The following is an 18,787-nucleotide window of genomic DNA, read 5'->3' as shown; positions in this document are numbered from 1 at the left end:
AGCTGTGTACAGTTGCATGGTTTAGGTCTGGCTTCCTGCATCCTACCTCCTTTCCCAGTTGTATCCCATATCACAATTCAATTTTTAAACAAGAAAATACATTTTAAAAACACCAGTGAGTTGAGTGATATCCTACTCAAAAGTAAGTCCCATTGAGTTAAATGAGGCTTACTTCCAGGTTAGTGAGAATAAGATTGCAGCTTTAACAGTTGTTTACAGTGCAATCCTATACATGTTTACTCAGAAATAGGCCCCAAGCATGGTTTCAGTGAGGAGAGTCATGGCTGGGGAAAGGAGGGATAATCTTCCCCTTTCCCCTGTGCTGCAGTCCCCCCCCCCCTAAAAATTGCCCTCAAGTCTGTAATAAATATTTTAAAAAGATATGTAGCTACATGCTACACAGTAAGTATGTACAATTTGGGCCTTATTAGATATATGTGCCATTTTTCCTCCAAGCAGCTCAAGTCATCGAACATGGTTTTCCCTATTCCATTTTATCCTCATAATAACCCTGTAAGGTATTTAGGCTGAGATATAATGACTGGCCAAGGTCACCCAGTGAGTCTCATAGCCAAGTGGGGATTTGAACCTGGGTCTCCTTGGCCCTAGTCTGACACTCTAACCCTGAGGTAGGCAACCTGGTGCTCTCTAGATGAGATTACAATTCTCATAAACCCCAGCGAGCTTGACCAATGGCCAAGGATTATGGGAGATATATTCCAAAATACCTGCTGGCACCAGGTTGCCTACCCCTGTTCTAACTAGTACATGAGAAGCAAGAGAGAGTTTCTAGATATATAGACTGAACACCCCTAACACTATCGTAATTCTTTTAAAAAGTTATCTTGCACTTAAAAGAGCAGATACTGAGACTTCCCTCCATCCCCAGCATTCTTGGAACTTTCACCTTGGCTCCCAGTGCCGATTATGAGATCCAGCAATGCTACTGTGATAAAGGTGGAAGCCTATCTCCATTTTGTCAGTCAGTTATTTACTTTGCAGATACGACACAAAACCTCCCCCCCCCAAAGAGTTCATTTTACATTTTAGTAGTAATATAATATAAGTTGATTACCCAGACTGACCTCTCTCCTTATAAATATTACTTATACTCACTGTGCCTACAATTTGCTTTATCATGCTTGGCTCCACTCCAGCATTACTCAGCATAAATACATTAACTGCACCGAACTCGAGCTAAGCAATTTAACATTCCTTATTTGGAAAACAAAAACATGATATGGTTCTTTGGTTGAACATTAGATACAGAGTGCACAAAAATGAAAATGAAAAAATTAAGCCACAAAAGTATGTTAATGATAACACACTTTCAGAAGTAATGGTTGTTCAATATATACCTATGAACACTAAACAAATTAATCTACCAAGGGTGCTGAATTTCAGGGAAAGAATGTTAAGGGAGAGCCTGCCTAACCCTTTCCAGACATTTATTTAACTTAATACCACCTTCGGCTGCTATTCACCCCATGGGGAAAAGATACCTGTGTCCATATCTTTTTTATCCTATGGGGTAAAAAGGGGCAGGGGGTGGGGGGAGTTTGTGTGGGGGAAAAAAAATGACTAGAAGGAAAGTGGTTAAGGGAACAATCCTATGGTCACTAGTCAGCGGCTAGACGGTCAGAGGATAGGTTGGTTCCCTGAGAACCAACGTCCACCCACTCCCACGCTGCCTCTTAGGCAGTGGAATGGCCCGTGCTCTGTGCTTGGAAGAGGAGCGTGGAGCAGCAAAGACTGGGGGCGTGTCAAGGCGGGGAAGTAGGAAATGCCAGTGTGAAACATCCTATGTGTCGTCTGGATGCCGCTTCCTGCACTCTGAGGTCCCACAGCTAGAAAGCCGAAACCGGCTGTCTAGCCATAAATGCAGGGCAGCTGAAGCATGGAGGGGATGATCCCCTCCCTGCTTCTCCTGCCCTGCATTGGATAGGCGGTCGCTTCCGAGTTTGGAGGCCGCCGCCTACCCTGGTAGGATTGCATCCTTACTGTGTTGTGCCCTTCATCATTCTTCTGCTGCAACTGCAGACTTGAAGGCTACAGTTGCTTAATAAAAACAGGAAAATGTACACACTGGTAAATGTAAAAGATGTGCTCCCTCCCCCATTTGCAGTGGAGATTAGCTATCATACCCCTGCAAAACTGCCATCCGAACACATTGAAAAAGAACTGTAGATATACAGAATGAACAGTGCAGTTGTTATATGTCTGTATAATCTCTGTGATGCCAAGCCTGTAATTTATACTGAGTACAGTGCAACATCCGGAACATAAGCCCCATTTACATAAATAAACTTTTCCTCTTCACAAACAGGAGGGGTGAATAATGTAGAAGAATAGATTTCTTGATCAAGGCTAACAAAGACATAAATAAACAAAACAACAGTATTAAAACTCTAAATTACTTGTGATTCACCTTGTTACTAAGTTTTTATTAAGTATTATAAGTTTCCCCACTCCTCTATGAAGTCACAGTGTGGCAAGACTTTTTTTTCAAAAACATTTGTACATTTCAAGGGTCTGAGGGTGGCAAAAAATAAAAAAAAAACATGAATTACAGTAGGGAAATTACAAAAAAATGTATTGCATGTAGTACAATAAAATGAAATGAGAACAAAAACATTAAAAGGTGGAGGCCAACATCACACAAGTGGAAGTCTGCTTGCACAGTGGGTCTTCTGCCCTTTGTAGCCCCCACCCCAATCTGCCTCAGAGGAACCCCTAGCCCTCCGGAACAGATTTTCAGAGCACGCGGGGGGGGGGGGGATCACCCATCCCAGTTCCACTAACGTAAACACTTCCATCGCTGGAAAAATAATTGGATTTCACTCCAAAAGTTTCAAAAATTTGAATTATAACATTGTTATACTGCACAGAAATAATAGCAGTCGAAATATTAATCCCTTGATGTCCCTGCATTAGGGAAAGTGTGTTGCAAATGCAGAAAACCTATCCTGTGTATAAAGAGTATTTGGCCAGAACAAAGCAGTGAGTTTGTGTGATGTTTGAAAAGGCCTTCCTAAGCTGTAGATCAGGTCTTTGATCTTTGTGGTGATTCTGCAGAGCAGCAGCATGGCTGATAGGGAAATGCTGAGTGTTAGGGATATTGAGTTTATGCTTCTTTCAGTCACTATCAGTGGTGTGCAGAAATGATAATGTGCATGCAAAAGAATGACCTTTACTCGACATGTGGGTAGACTGGAAAAGAGAATATTACATCAGAAAAGTCTCTGCAGACTGTGAACTCAGGCACTGAATGCACAACATGGCAACCCATACTCAAGGGTTGTGTCTCATCTGGAGTACTGTGTCCAGTTCTGGGCACCACATTTTAAGAAGGATGCAGACAAACTGGAGAGGGCAATCAGGGGACTGGAAACAAAGCCCTGTGAAGAGAGACTGAAAGAACTGGGCATGTTTAGCCTTAAGAAGAGAAGACTGAGGGGAGATATGATAGTGCTCTTCAAGTACATGAAAGGTTGTCACAGAGAGGAAGGCCAGGATCTCTTCTCGATCATCCCAGAGTGCAAGACACAAAATAATGGGCTCAAGTTACAGGAAGCCAGATTCCGGCTGAACATCAGGAAACCTTCCTGACTGTTAGAGCAATATGACAATGGAACCAATTCCCTAGGGAGGTGGTGGGCTCTCCCACGCTGGAGGCATTCAAGACGAGGCTGGACAGACATCTGCCAGGGATGCTCTGACTTGGATTCCTGCACTGAGCAGGGGGTTGGACTCGATGGCCTTGTAGGCCCCTTCCAACCCTATTATTCTATGATCTATGACACCCACAGACTAGACAGGAAGTTATCCACAGTTTTTGACCTCAGCAGTGAAGCCCAGTGCTAGAGCTTTTCCACAGCCACACAGAAATCTGGGGAAACAGAGCAGTGGTAACACGGCTCAGTTCACTGGTTATAGGAATCATGCAGAAAGTATTTAAACCGCTTGTACACAGCTCCAAGCTGTCTGAATCTGCCACAAAAGAGTGGTTAAAGCAGGTTTGCAAACAGCCATTTGCTTGGTCTCCTGTGGAAAGTTAAGAATCTCTTCCAAGTGAATAGGTGAGAAAACTTTGAAAATTCATAGGCAGCTGATTCTCTTTCAAGATGTTGATGTGTCATAACTGACTAACAAAAGGTACATTGTTACAGGCAAAATAGCAAAAGAAAGTTGCAAGGCTAGATTAAAGCTTTGGGGGAAGAATCCCACCTCCCGTCACTTCCATCTTCAACATCCTTCTGCAACTTTACTCCTGTTAACAATGATGGGGGCTCACTCAGGTGACAGGCGTTTTGTGAGTTCATCCTATTGGAAATACACTTTTCTCCTCTACAACCTGCACTTACTGAATGTAAATTCTATTTTGAGTCAATGGCAGTGAAATGTTCTTTCTGATCAATCACAATCAACCTGGATTCCCACGCAGTCACCCCAAAGCAGGGTGATCTTGTGAATACCTCTCACTCTCCTTGTGACCTGGAAACTGTTGCATTGGCAGAGGAACTGAAAGAGGTTACAGGGCTCAAGAAAGTGGAAGGGAGGGCTGTTCTCACCGTGTACACATCTTGGTGCGTTCAGAGATCACCCCACATTGCTACAGAAAGAGGAACATACAGCATCAACAAATTAAAAAGGGAAGTCCGTGGTTCAAGTGTGACGGGAGTGGGCTAACCCCTTTCAGCCAAGCGTTATATCATGCATGCTCAAACTGTAGGGCACGAGAGAATGGCAGAAGTGCCATCAGAAATTCCTGTGAGCACCCTCTGCACAAGTCATTACTCTGGGCTTGCCTTCTCCCAATCAAGAGTTGCACTCCAAACAGTGACACATGTAGAAACAAAAGGCGGCTGGGGGGAGCTCCTCTGAAGATGGCTTATTCTTACACATTCTAAAAGTAAAACTTTTGGGGTGTAAGTGTAAAGTGTGCTTCAGCTATCAGAAATTGGGAAACACTGCTCTTAATACAGGTGGTAAAATTCTCAGAGGTGCAATGAGGCTCGCTGGGGAACAGGCAAACTCACAGGGACTCCAACCATGGCCAGGTGGGGACGGGGAGGGAGGGAGAAAAGTTATCAGGGAGATAGAGGCAAGTGACCTAATAAGGTCTAGTTGGAAATAGGGATGTATGGGAATTTCATTCCTGTTTGCAAAGCATGTGAATATGACCCATTCGTAATCCTGAATGTGAACAAGAGCAGTAGCTTAATTCTCAGGAATTTTTCACAATTTTCCGAGCTTGTGTTCATGCTTGACAGTGTGCACTTCTGCAAGTATGCCCTTCCAAAAATGTGCATTTCCCCCACAAAACCGCATGTTCACACTTTAGCCTATGGAGGAAAAGTTCAAAAATTTGGGTTTTTTTTTGTTCAAAAATGCACACTTTTCCAGTTAAAGGGGGAAAAAAAGTTTGCATTTGAGAGCAAGAGCCAGGTGAGACAAGCATCGAGGTGGAAACCTCGATGTGCTTGAGCATTGCCCATTCTCCCATCCCTACCTGGAAACAGGGGGACTGGAAGCCTTGTGGGGTGTTGCGAGATCCAGAAGGAGCAGTGCCTGGTAATGGAACCAATTACCTAGGGAGGTAGTGGGCTCCTCCACACTGGAGGCATTCAAGATGAGGCTGGACAGCCATCTGTCAGGGATGCTCTCACTTGGATTCCTGCATTGAGCAGGGGGTTGGACTCGATAGTCTGATAGGCTCCTTCCAACCCTACTATTGTATGATCCTATGATTCATTGGTTGTTGTCGAAACGTGGGTTTCACAAGGAGAACTCGTGGTTTGTTGTTGGATTGTGAACTGTGGGTTGTTTGTGGTTAAAAGACCATTGTTTGTTAGCGTGGTTGGGCTCACGCAACACAACACCCATGTTTTAACAACATCTCACAGTTCAATGGCAACCCACATTCAAGCCATACTCAAACCCTGGGTATGGGTGTCAAGGGCTCCTTGGAGTGCTCTCTCAGTCTAATCCAGTAGCCAAGTCCAGACACAGACAAAGGGATTCCTTTCCAAGCTTTATTCTTCTTTTACAACTTACAACTCTACAGGTAGCAACTAGATCTGAGCAGCAGCATCCCTATGCCCTAAGTTGGAAACGTTGGTCCCCGTTTGAAAGGCAATTACTGGCAGACCCCTGAATATAAGGACTAGGGAGAATCCCTCCCCTTTTCCCTTGGATCCTCTGGGCGCAACCGTTCTTTGAGCGCCAACCGGGCGCTACGCCTCCTTTCCGCGCTCTCCATTTGGCGCCGCTCTCTGCGTCTGCACCGCGCATCCAACCAGTCTGCTATCGGTGTTGGGTCACTCCCTGGACTGCTTTCTAATCTAGGAATGTGGGTGGGAGGAATCTCTGTCAGCTGCGGGCCCTGGGAAAAAGGGGCGCGCTCCTCTCCCAGGAGCGACTGCTCTTCCTCCGAATCAGAACTACTCTGGGATTCTATGGGCTCAGTGTCCACCCTGACAATGGGTTGCTGGGTTGTATGAACTCAGCCACTGCGTTTATACTGTAGGTGGCTTAGGGTTGCCTTGTATGATTATGTTTTTCTTATATGCACAGCACTTCTGTGTGCAGGACAGACCATGAGACTGCTTTTGGTGGTGTGGTATTTCTAGGTGTATTACCAGAGAGAGGACTTCTCTCACATGTGCCCATGATGTAAGAGGAGTGGGAATAGCATTCTTAGGAAAAACTGTGGACTTTGATATGGAAAGCAAACATGAAAATATACCCCAAATTTTCATTGTTTGGGCTCCCCAGAGGAATGACGGCAGGGGGAAGGGAGAGTACAATGTAGAAACAATTTATTTGAGGAATAAACTTATCATAAGCTCAAAGCCTGTTAATAGTGGTGGATGGCTCAGGTCAGGTAAGATGTCAGAAGCTCCCCAAAGCAATGAGTGAAAACTTTTGGAACCTTCCCACACAAGGCATTTATTGTGCAATTGTGGTTCTTCACTCATGGTTGTTTGCAGGGACTTTGACATGATGTCATCATCCTCCATGGCCTCTGCCATTATTTGCAACCATTTCTGTGGCTTTTTTTTTTTTTAGCAAGGAAAGTCTGGTATTATCTGGACATGGTGGAATGAAACCCTAGTGTCATTGCACAATTTTGCTATACCACAGCGCCACCTAGTGTTTGTGTAATGGAACATATAGAAAGGCAGAGAAAGAAACCACCCAGAAAAAATGTGTAAAGAAGCCGATCTTAATCCCACAAAGAACCCGGAAGCTGAAGCCTCAGTAAAGTGGCATATTAAAAGCCTCATGTAGAAAAGCCCTTTGACTCCTCAAAGCATACAGAACTGCATTATGCAGCCTTCCCCAATCTGGCACTCTTGAGACTACAGCTCCCAGAATCCCCAGCCAGCACAGCCAAATGGGTGTGCTAGCTGGTGATGCTGGGACTTGTAGTCCAACACATCTGGAGAGTGCCAGGTTGGGGAAGGTTGGTAGAATGCAAGCAGCGAAGTGTTGGGGAATTAGAATGTGAAAACAAAGGTTCCTAAAAGTCTGTTCATACTCGGTGGTTTGCTAAGAGAAATGTATCTAACCAGTTACATCATTAGTTAGGCATTTTCTGTATGCTTTGATCTCCTGGGAATTTGGGGAAATTTAGAGCACAGGCAAACTCATTTGATTATATGCTGTATATGCCCTTAATCCAGAACATCATGTTCTGTACAACACAGTGGTCATCCTATATACTTACAGTTTATGCTTCCATGGCCACTCCTTCATTTAGACTAGAAATTGTTAAATTTAGCCTAGAGAATTCTGCACAGTAATCTGCCTCACCAGATATCTGGGCTGGACTATTCTGCAACATTTTGGGGTACTACTAGATTCCAAAATGGACACTTAGTGGGCTGTCTGTTGGCTCAGCCTCTGCTTGGCCTGCACATGTGGCTGTTTTGTTTGCTTGCTTTTGTTTTGGTTAAAAGCTGCTGAAGGAAGTTGGGAGCGGTTAGCTTTTTCTAGCAGAAATTAACTAGTGAGAAGAATACAGATCACCTAATTAAAATGTACCTATAAGACTGGATATTATCACACATATTTACTTGCAGATTCTCAGTCAATTATACTTTTTAAAAAACAACAACAACCCACCTAATTCTTTAGATGGTACACTTGATTAAAAAAAAAAATCTATATGTATTTTAGTGAGTTACATGTAGAAGGGGAGATTTTACTGCATTCAGCTTTGCAGCCAGAAAATGAATGTTCATTCTTTAGGTATTAGTCTTTAATGCCCAATTATGGTTTGGGCTGGATTTCATCAGATTGTCTCATCAGCACATGGAAAAATACTCCAGAAGAATGTATTTTAAAGTCAGTAGATAACCAAACAGCCAACCAACTTGGTATTTTATGACATAATCTGAATATATAAACTTAAGCATCACCATTAATAAGAGGAAAAGAAGGGAAAGAGGAGATATTTGAGCTTTTTGTCCTTTGCTCCTTCTTTGCGATGCAGAAAAAATCTAAACCTATATTTATTTATTTTTAAGTAATCATTTTTCTTTATGATCTTGTGTCATGAAAAGGAAGTGATAAAATTAAGTTAAACTGGCTATCAGTTTATTGAAACGACTGTTGTGTACAAAAATCATGTGTACAAAAAAAGAGGATTTAATACATTACACATTCTACAATGGACAGCACTCTAATGATAAAGCTGGCCCATGTCTTTTTTGCAGGTAGGTCTCTGATGGGTGTAGTATCAGTTCATACTGCTTATGTACTTTTATAATGCTCAGATGTTCCTTTCAGCTTTCTATATTGGTGTATCCTGTGCATACTTGCATTGAGTTATGGGTTAAGCACACTGCGATTCTACACCAAAATAGCTCAAATTGTCTAACAAGAAAAAATGGATGTGCCAAATGCCAGTTTCTGAGCTTGCATAGTGCAATTGCAGCATAGAAACAGCCCTGCTTAGAGTTCCCATTTTACAGATGAGAATGTGAGCCTGCCTGGTACATAATAACTTGCTCAAGAGTATCCACAGAACCTAGAGGTGAGCTAGGATTTGAAGACAGCCCTTTCAAGGTCCAACCCAAACTCTCTATTCCAGGACTGTAATTATGGGGGGGGGCGGGGGATCTCCACCAGCGATTTACTCCAAGTCAGCTGCGTGGTGAGGTCGTTAGGATACATGACGTCGTGGCTGCCCAGCAGCCACCCTGGAGCTTATCACAGAAAAAACGGATTTCCTGAGACTGCTTGAAGTCTGATTCTTTTCCTCAAGTTGGGTTCTCAGCGGTTTAGCTGTTGTGTGCCCCAACCCCTGCATTTAGCTTGGGTATGCTAACCCTGCACAGGGGTGTGCTTTTCACTGCCACCCAGGTCAAGGGGTGTTTCCTGAGTGTTTCCTGTCCCTGAACAAACCAATTAGTGTCTACTCAGAAGTCACTCCCATTGTGCTCAATGAGGCCTGGGGCTCATTGGGAGGCTTGTCTTACAAATGCACACAAGGGGAAGTAACTACTTCACACCTTCCTTATGGAGCCTGGAGGTGGGGGGAAGGCTCTCTTATTGGTTGAGCAGCCCCTGCCACTCGAATAACGTTCACTCCAACCCCCCTCTCCCAACCTGGAAGTAAGTTATGTGAAGCCACTTGGAATGGTGCGATGTACACCATCATGGAGCCCTGCCTAGACCAAAAGCAGCTCCTACAAAAATGCGGGTGAGCCACTCCGCCCTTCTCCTTCCATTGTCGTAGAGACAGGGCCGGGAAGGCAAATAGAGGCAGTGCCTCCCCAAATGAAATTTTCTTTCGATCCTCAAATTCCTAATATTTCGGTAACTTAAAACTTCAGCATTTAGAAATACAGCTTGCAAAGAGAGGGGGCATGGCAAAGATAGTTGGTCATACCAAGGAAATGTGAACACGGATAATAGATACAAGAGCTAAAAGCTCTTGTATTAAAAACAAATTTCTTGTATCAAAAACAAATTTCAAAAGCAACAACCTGCGTTGTTGTGATGTGTGAACCAACCAGGCTAATGAGTCACTGGTAGGTGTTGCAGGTATCAGATAATACCTGGGGCAAAGAAGTAACGGCAGAACTCACTGGCCTGAAAACATAAGGCCAGCTGCAACTCAGATCTGTCTTTTGAAATGGAGTGAAGGTTGTATCCTTTTAACCGAGCTGAAGCTTTTTCTTCTTTTCTTGTAGTAGACAAACATACATTTTAAAAATGGAATAGATTTAGTCTACTGTAGTGTTCAGTGGAGTGGATTCGAAACAAAACTCTAAAAAAAAAATCCTTTTCAACAGGAAACTGTCCATATTTATAAGTGATTTACAGCAAAAATAAGTGTATTTCTAAAAAAAAGGGGGGGACAAAGTGTGAGGTCTGTGTAAGAAGCAGAGCATGCAGTGTTGTAAACACCATGACACCTTTTTAAATTAATTTGAGGAAATGATTCACATGTAGAGAATTTGTGTATGGTAAACTTCAAGTACAAAAAGTTCTAATAACTGAGTGGAAACAAAGGAAGTGTAGTAATGTAGGAATTTGATTAAGTAATTTCTCACCAGACAAACACACAGGGGTTTTTTTTCTAGTTGATCAAAGACTGACCAGGCTAGACCTAACTAGATAGAAAACACAGGATTGTGTCAAATATGTTTATTTCATTGTAAGATTACATACACTGTAGAGCAGGGGTGGGCAGAAGGTAGATCAGGATGTATTGGTAGATCTCTGAGTGATTGCAGTAATTCTTAAAGAGTTTCCAATCTCAGTTGTCGAACAATAGCAAAAACGTCTTCCCCTATATTAGGTTACTGAAAAAGAAAGCTGGGGTAGGGAATCAGGAGTGGGTTTTTACATGAAAGGACTTATGAGCTTGGTTCTGGTATCCATCATGAAGTCCTGGGCCGAGCATGTGCTCAGAGGAGCCCCGTTCCTTAATTCTTTGCATATGGCTGCCCACCTGTGCCACTCTTTTGTGCCTTGGCTCTGGGTGGTGGACCTTCTACTACAAAACAAAATAGATCCTGCAAGCCTGAAGTCTGCCTGCTGTAGGGAAGATACTTCAGTCTAGGCAGTTCTTTATATGATGGTATTGCACCTGAATGCAAATATATTTGTGGGGATGTGAGGGAAATAATTTCATTTTGCAAACTGTAAAAGGGGGCTCCTGTAACACAGTAGTGAATTGGTGCTCTGGGCTGCTGCTACTCTGTACCCTGTGGTTAATCCAATCCAACCCTGACATTAATGGAGTCTTTCCCATTTATTATTATTTTTTTTTAAAGATCAGTCTCTCAGTGTGTTTTTTGAAAGATATATTTGAAAAAGCAACAGGATTTTGGCCCATCAACTTCAGTTTGATGGAGGTCACAGCACAAGGTATAGTTACACATTCTTAGTCCCATTAAGTCTGCCTGGTTAAAGATGCACAAATGAAGAAGGAATGCAAGCAAAATGCTACAGTGCGTTGTGAATTACCTACCTTTGACTTCTGTTGATTTCAGTGGGATTTAAGCATGCTTGTTTCTGGGACTGTGGCCAGTCGCTGTAACATTACTCATAAGCAAATGTTTTCAATATCCTGTTTTTCACAGCACCTTTAAAATCTCTCCCTAATAGACTGAGCTGGGATTGTGATATGGTTTTAGCTGCAATTTTATCTGGTATTGCAATAAAAATATGAATTGGAATGGATCGGTATTTCAGTTTGTTGATGTGAATACTGCAACATTTTACAATGTAAAGAGAAACTACAGCTATTGTCAAGGGCTCCTTGGAGGCCTCTCTCAGTCTAATCCAGTAGCCAAGTCCAGACACAGACAAAGGGATTCCTTTCCAAGCTTTATTCTTCTTTTACAACTTAACAACTCTACAGGTAGCAACTAGATCTGAGCAGCAGAATACCTATGCCCTAAGTTGGAACAGTTGGTCCCCGTTTGAAAGGGAATTACTGGCAGACCCCTGAACTTAAGGACTAGGGAGAGTCCCTCCCCTTTTCCCTTGGATCCTCTGGGCGCAGCCGTTGTTTGCGCGCCAACCGGGTACTACGCCTCCTTTCTGCGCCCTCCATCTGGCGCCGCTCTGCGTCGGCGTCACGCATCCACCAAGTCTGCTACCCGCGCTCTGTCACTCCCTGGACTGCTATCTAAGCTAGGAATGCTGGTGGGAGGAATCTCCGTCAGCTGTTGGCCCTGGGAAAGAGGAGTGCGCTCCTCTCCCAGGAGCGACTGCTCTTCCTCAGAATCAGAACTACTCTGGGATTCTATGGGCTCAGTGTCCACCCTGACAGCTATATACTACATACTAGGAATCAGCAGACTTCAGACTTGTGGGATCTACTTTGGTTTTTACTAGAACCCTGAGAGCTACTAACTGGAGCTGGGTGCGCAACAGTGGCTCAGGTGGGTGGACATACGTTAAGAATCAAGGTAGATGGTTCCTCTAAGCACATGCTCAGCCCAGGACTTTGTGATCAGCGCCAGAACCAAACTCACATGTTCTTTCACACAAAAAACCACTCAAGGTTTTCCCCTAAGCATTAATTTTCACCAACCTAATTTGGTGAAAAAAAAAGCTTTTCATTGTTGCTCTTGTTAGACAACTGGGAGTCAGAAACCCTCACCACTGCAAATCACTCTAGGGTGGCCATGTGCCCTCTTTTACAGAGGACAATCCTCTTTTTGAAGGGCTTCCAGCGGGCTATCCTCTATTTGAAGGGCTGTCCAGTCCAATGGCTCCTTCATATGGAGCTTTTATCCTACTATTGAGATTGCTTACACATGGAAGTTTGAGGTGCTTACACATGGAAGTTTGAGACTGCTTACACATGGAAGTTTGCTGGCCCTTTAAATGACATTGTGAACCTCCAGGGCGTCTCCTGCACTAAATGACCTGTATTCTGTTTTTAAATAGATCGCAGATAATGAGCTACCAAATTACCCCAGTTGTGTTCCACTTGAGTTCCTTCTGTGAAAAGGGGAAAAGCAGCAAGAAGAGGATCTAGATCAATGAAACAAATGGAAGACTCAGATAAGGGGGAGGAGGCGGAGGAAGGGGGAGGGGGGAAAGGAAGCATATGTAAAGGGAATCCACTGTGATCCTGCATTTAAAATGGAAGCAGAAAGCCACATTTTAAATGCAGGATTTTATGCTGGTGTAGAGATGCTCCAAGTCTGGTGTAAGGATACAGAACCATCAGAAGTTGCCTTGAAGTTGCCCATCAACCGCACATGGACAGCAGACTGAGCAAGACACACCAATCACCTGATCAGAGTCTTCCACACTGTAGTGAGATGTATGGTATTTCTATTGCAATTATAATAATTATTTCTAAATTTGCATCTATACATATAAATTAGCATATGCAAATTTTATGCAAATTGGCACCTATTTTTGTCAGTTCACAAGTGGCCAGCCTACCTTCTACCCACCTCTGCTATATACTAATAGTGAAGTCATTCTCCGAGTGTGGATCTTTATGTAGCCAAAATGCATCCATGTGCAAGAGGGATGTGTCACACACAAGACAACCCCATGTTTTGCAGAGGTACAGAAATATTTAGAAATAAATTAGTGGCAGCATGGAGAAGCCCCCAAAGAGATTAGTGTGGACTGAGCATGCTCAGTAGGTATAGGATTCTGACTGACTGTTGGGATGGGGAAAATGAACGGGAGGTGGTGGAACGGAGTATGAATAGTGGAAGGGATATATAGCACTGAAGTGTCCAATATGGTGCCTGTGGACACCTCTCTTGGTGCCTGACAGGCTCCTGCTGATTTTTATTTTATTTCCTAAGGGTTTTTAATTGCTTATTTTTTAAACTGGGAAGCTAGCATGCTGCAAAGTGAAGTGTTGCCTTCCAGCACCAACTTTATTTGTGTTCCAAAGAATGGTTTTGTGTTTTGGAGCTTAGACCCCGCCTCTGCCCTGTACTTAGGTTCTTGAAGAAGTTACTTTTCTTTTAGTCGCACCAGTTTGCCTTTTGTGAAATGAGTATTTTGTGAACAGCCATGCCCACCATGGCAGCTTTTTTATCATTGGGCAAGGCCCCTCCTCCATGGTAGCCATTCTGTGAGAGCACCCACAACACTCAAACTTCCAAATGTGTCTACTAATCCCCCAAAAGCTGAGGATACAAGCAGTGAGCAGTTTATTGTTACATGAACACAATCCCTGAACATTTGGTGTAGAGGGAGGTCTTTGCTAAAATTTAAATAAAAACCAGTGTGTTAGTATAACAAAGGTAAAAGGATAGCTGGTGATCTAGAGCAAGAGGATTCCGATAACTGCAAGCAGAAGGGAGGGGGCCTGCCAACAGGTCCATTTCCAAAGGCACACCCATGTGTGCCTTTCTCTCCCAGGATGAGATAATGATATGTCAACAAGCATGTGATATCCCATGCTGTTGAACCTGTTCGTGTATTTAAAAAAAAAGGAAAGAAAGAAAAAGATGGAGGTTGAGGCCATTTAACAAGTGTACAGACATGTCCTAAGATGAAAAACTGCTGTGGGGCCATTTTTTTCTGCCCTAGTATTGCAGATTTTTGCTTCCATGAGATGGTGCATAGTTCCCATGCCAGACTGCACCAATCATGTTAACACATTTGCATAGCAGGAAACGTGGAGGGAAATGTCCTTGGTTGGAAAATCTATGATCTGAGTTCCTGTGCATATGAGATATGCATGTGTACAGGTTTCCATCCCCCATCCTCTACAGTCTTCCCTGGAAGTAGCACCCTGCATTACTCACTTCCACCAACAAACGACCAAACTGTTTTATTAACTCTCCACATCTCTCCACAATGTCTTCTTAAAAATATGGTGGGATAGCATAAATGGGCCATATAGGGAGCTGCCGCCAAAGAAGACTACGGAAATGGTTGGGGTGTACACCTGGGTCTTGGGATTACGGCTGCTGTTTGAATGGCAAACGCACTGTGGAATCTGTGATCACAATTAATGCACACATACACATTCATTATCAGTTATGTACAACAGCACCTAAATGCAAAAGAAAAGAATTCCCACAAAGGACCAGAGGCTTTGTTTTAATCTGGACTAACTGTAACACTAAGTACTCTTTCAGTTTCCATTGTTCTGACACTGAAAGCATTTAGAACTTTGCATTTGTTTGGGGAGGGGAGCTTTTACAATGCTGACTATTTGTATTGCTAGAGCACTACAGACCTTCCACTAGTAATGGCAAACTTTACAAGGACAACATATTTTCCTGGAAGGCATGTAAATGAGCATCTTTCATTTAGAACTTGGAACATCATATGCAAAGTTACATTTACACTTCACTCCCCCCCTCCCAACAATGTAAGTCCCCAAACATTGAAAAACAGGAGAGGAAGTTGGGCTTGTTTACTTAGAGCATCCCATTTGTACACGGAGTTGTGATCGACTATGCAGTAAAAAGAAACAAAGTCTGAAAGTTAATACCCTTGGCGCCAAGTGCATGACTGTGGAAGAGGGATGCAACCAGACATTTCTGATATGCAATGCATTGATTCGTAATAGGTTGATTCTCTTTTATAAAGAGTTAGGTTATTATGATGTGGCAGGAGCCGGTGGGCTTTTGATATGCATGCATGCAGTGCACACACTTCTACCCTTTGTGTATAGAATGAAAGCATTTGTACATGAACTAGTTAACAATGCAGCTTGAAAAAGAGAGATTGCTTTTGACCGTTTTGCAAGTAAATCCCATTTTCAGGAGCCAGGTTGGGTGGGCAGGATTGAGAAGTGGGCAGGCTTTAAATCAAGTTAAGGCATTGGCTAAGTGTGATTCTTTCGACACATCTGAAACTAGCTAGCATTTTGCAAGCTCTGACAAATGGAGGGGCAGGTATATACCTCCTCAATGTTGTAATGGAGCCAGAGTCACAGGGTCAGAGTACCAGGACTTTCTGATTAGCAGGGATGGTGATGTCTTCCTCCACTCCCCTTGGGCTTCTGTGTTCCCTCTGAACTTCGCTGCAGTCCTCATAGTAGCTGGGGAGAAAATTGATTTTCCCAGAAACAACATATGGGCTGTCTCTGTTGTAACACAGCATATTTGGGGTTGGCTTGGTCTTGAATGGGCAATTAAAGCCTTTGATTGTGTGGATCACAACAAACTGGCAAAGTCTTAAAGAGATGGGAGTACCAGACCACCTTACCTGTCTCCTGAGAAACCTGTACGAGGGTCAAGAAGCAACAGTAAGAACCGGACATGGAACAACCGATTGGTTCAAAATTGGGAAAAGAGTACGACAGGGCTGCATATTGTCGCCCTGCTTATTTAACTTATATGTAGAGTACATCATGAGAAACGCCAGGTTGGATGAATCACAGGTTGGAATTAAGATTGCTGGGAGAATTATCAACAACCTCAGATACGCAGACGATACCACCCTAATGGCAGAAAGCGAAGAGGATCTAAAGAGCCTCTTGTTGAGGGTGAAAGAGGAGAGTGCAAAAGCTGGTTTGAAACTCAACATTAAAAAAACTAAGATCATGGCATGTGGCCCCATCACTTCCTGGCATATAGAAAGGGAACAAATGGAAGCAGTGACAGATTTTATTTTCTTGGGCCCCAAGATCACCGCAGACGCTGACTGTAGCCATGAAATTAAAAGATGCTTGCTCCTTGGAAGGAAAGCTATGGCAAACCTAGACAGCATAGTAAGAAGCAGAGACATCACCTTGCTGACAAAGGTTTGTATAATAAAAGCTATGGTTTTCCCAGTAGCAACGTATGGCTGTGAGAGCTGGATTATAAGGAAGGCTGAGTGCTGAAGAATTGATGTGTTCGAACTGTGGTGCTGGAAAAGACTCTTACGAGTCCCCTGGACTGCAAGGAGGTCAAATCAGTCCATCCTAAAGGAAATCAACCCTGACTGCTCATTGGAAGGACAGATACTGAAACTGAAGCTCCAATATTTTGGCCACCTAATGCGAAGAGAAAACTCCCTGGAAAAGACCCTGATGCTGGGAAAGATTGAAGGCAAAAGGAGAAGGGGATGGCAGAGGATGAGATGGCTAGATAGCATCACCGATGCAATGAATATGAACTTGAGCGCGCTCCGGGAGAGAGCGGAGGACAGGAAGGCCTGGCATGCTATGGTCCATGGGGTCACGAAGAGTTGGACATGACTTAATGACTGAACAACAAAGCTTTACAAATGACCTGCTCCAGAAATGAAAACTGCCAGAACTGGCTGGTTGATATCAATCAACAAGGCTGCCTGCGTTCTGGCACGCTCTTTAGAGGCATCACCACTGGGACTCACTGTCATGATGAGCACCTGCACTTCAATATTTGCCTCAACACCATTAGACCTCCCGTGCTTGTTGTATTTGCCCTGTTTTAAAGTCTGGGATGTATATTCATTTTGCTCATGGACCAAAACATTGTTTTCAGTGATTCATGCAGCAGAGTATGCAGAACAAGATAACACTAGCTGCCACTTCAGTCTGAGGCATTTGCTGCCTAAGGCAAAGGGCAGGATGGGTCCCTCCCAAGATATGTACAGAAGCCACCATATTGGCATTTAAAGCTGACTTCAACACCAGCAATGGGACAGAGCATCTGAGGGCAGAGGCTCACTTAAGGGATACAGAGCAGGCTGCATGGCACAGACAGCTTTGTCCTTCAACTCCTCACCACTGCTCCCTGCCTCCCAGCATCTGCTGCCTGAGGCAGCTGCCTCACTCTGCCTAATGATAGGTCCAGCCTAGCCTAAGCAACAGCAACACCAGAGTGTATTGTCCTCTCTCTGACTGTGCTCATTCATCTCATTTGCCTTATTGAATAATGCAAACAGGAGAATCTACAAATCTACAGCTTGAATGTGTTTTCCCTATGCGTGTGTGAGACAACTTTCAGCCCTGACTGCATATAGGAATGATGCATGTCCAGTTACAATTCCCTCACCAAAACACAGCTGAGGCTGTTGATGAGATGTCCTCAGTTACATTGCACAGTAGGAAATGTGCCTGTATGTGTGCTAGGGCTAATGTATTTCTGACAGATTTTGCAACATTTTCTTTCTGTCAAATCAGTCAATCCTAAAGGAAATCAACCCTGACTGCTCCTTGGAAGGACAGATACTGAAGCTGAAGCTCAAATATTTTGGCCACCTAATGCGAAGAGAAAACTCTCTGGAAAAGACCCTGATGCTGGGAAAGACTGAAGGCAAAAGGAGAAGGGGACGACAGAGGATGAGATGGCTAGATAGCATCACCGATGCAATGAATGGACCAAGGGTCTGACTTCATATAAGGCAATGTCCTGTGGTTCCTAATGGGGCGTGTGTGTGTGAAGCCTTTGCTCCCATGTCAGTTCTCTGAAATAAATTGTCCACTTGAAGCTCCTATTACATTCCACCCATGTGTTTCTATACCAGGGGTGGGAAACCTCAGGCCCAGGGGCCAAATCCAGCCATCCTGGGGTCCCAAGATGGCCATGCCCCTTCCCCAACCACCAGTTGTTTGGTGGTTTTCCAGCTTTTGTGAGCCCCCCGTTCTAAAGTCAGAGCTTTAAGCTACAGTATGCTGATATTATTTGCATTTTGGTTCCACCCCCTTTTCCCCGTGGTCCCGCCTACCACTGGAATGCAGCCCCCAAGAACTTCTCCAAAACTAAATGCAGCCCTTGGGCTGAAAAAAGTTCCCTACCCTTGGTCTGTGCAGTGAATAGTAGCTTGTAGGGGGTGGGGTGGTGGAATCTGGTTCAGGACTAAGGTGCAAGGAAAAGAACTAGGTGCAAAGGAAAAGACCCCCACCCTCCCC

At 43.8% G+C, this 18,787-nt stretch overlaps 1 protein-coding gene and 1 long non-coding RNA gene across 2 annotated transcripts in view; one reads left to right on the top strand and one right to left on the bottom strand.

The window, feature by feature from the left end:
• Positions 1-1,159, bottom strand: part of SLC38A2 (solute carrier family 38 member 2) — a 33,952-nt gene extending 32,793 nt beyond the window's left edge. Inside the window, exon 1 of the mRNA XM_084810662.1 lies at positions 1,117-1,159. Within this exon, the coding sequence (XP_084666788.1) occupies positions 1,117-1,140 (24 nt within the window). The 5' untranslated portion in view covers positions 1,141-1,159. The remainder of the gene's footprint in view (positions 1-1,116) is intronic.
• Positions 1-18,787, top strand: part of LOC146339962 (uncharacterized) — a 102,529-nt gene that overhangs the window by 13,259 nt on the left and 70,483 nt on the right. The window lies entirely within an intron of this gene.

Source organism: Heloderma suspectum, chromosome 7, assembly GCF_057233095.1.
Source record: "Heloderma suspectum isolate Gila_16-S chromosome 7, 16-S_ref, whole genome shotgun sequence".
NCBI classification, from domain to species: Eukaryota; Metazoa; Chordata; class Lepidosauria; order Squamata; family Helodermatidae; genus Heloderma; species Heloderma suspectum.
This window is presented reverse-complemented; position numbering and strand designations above follow the sequence as displayed.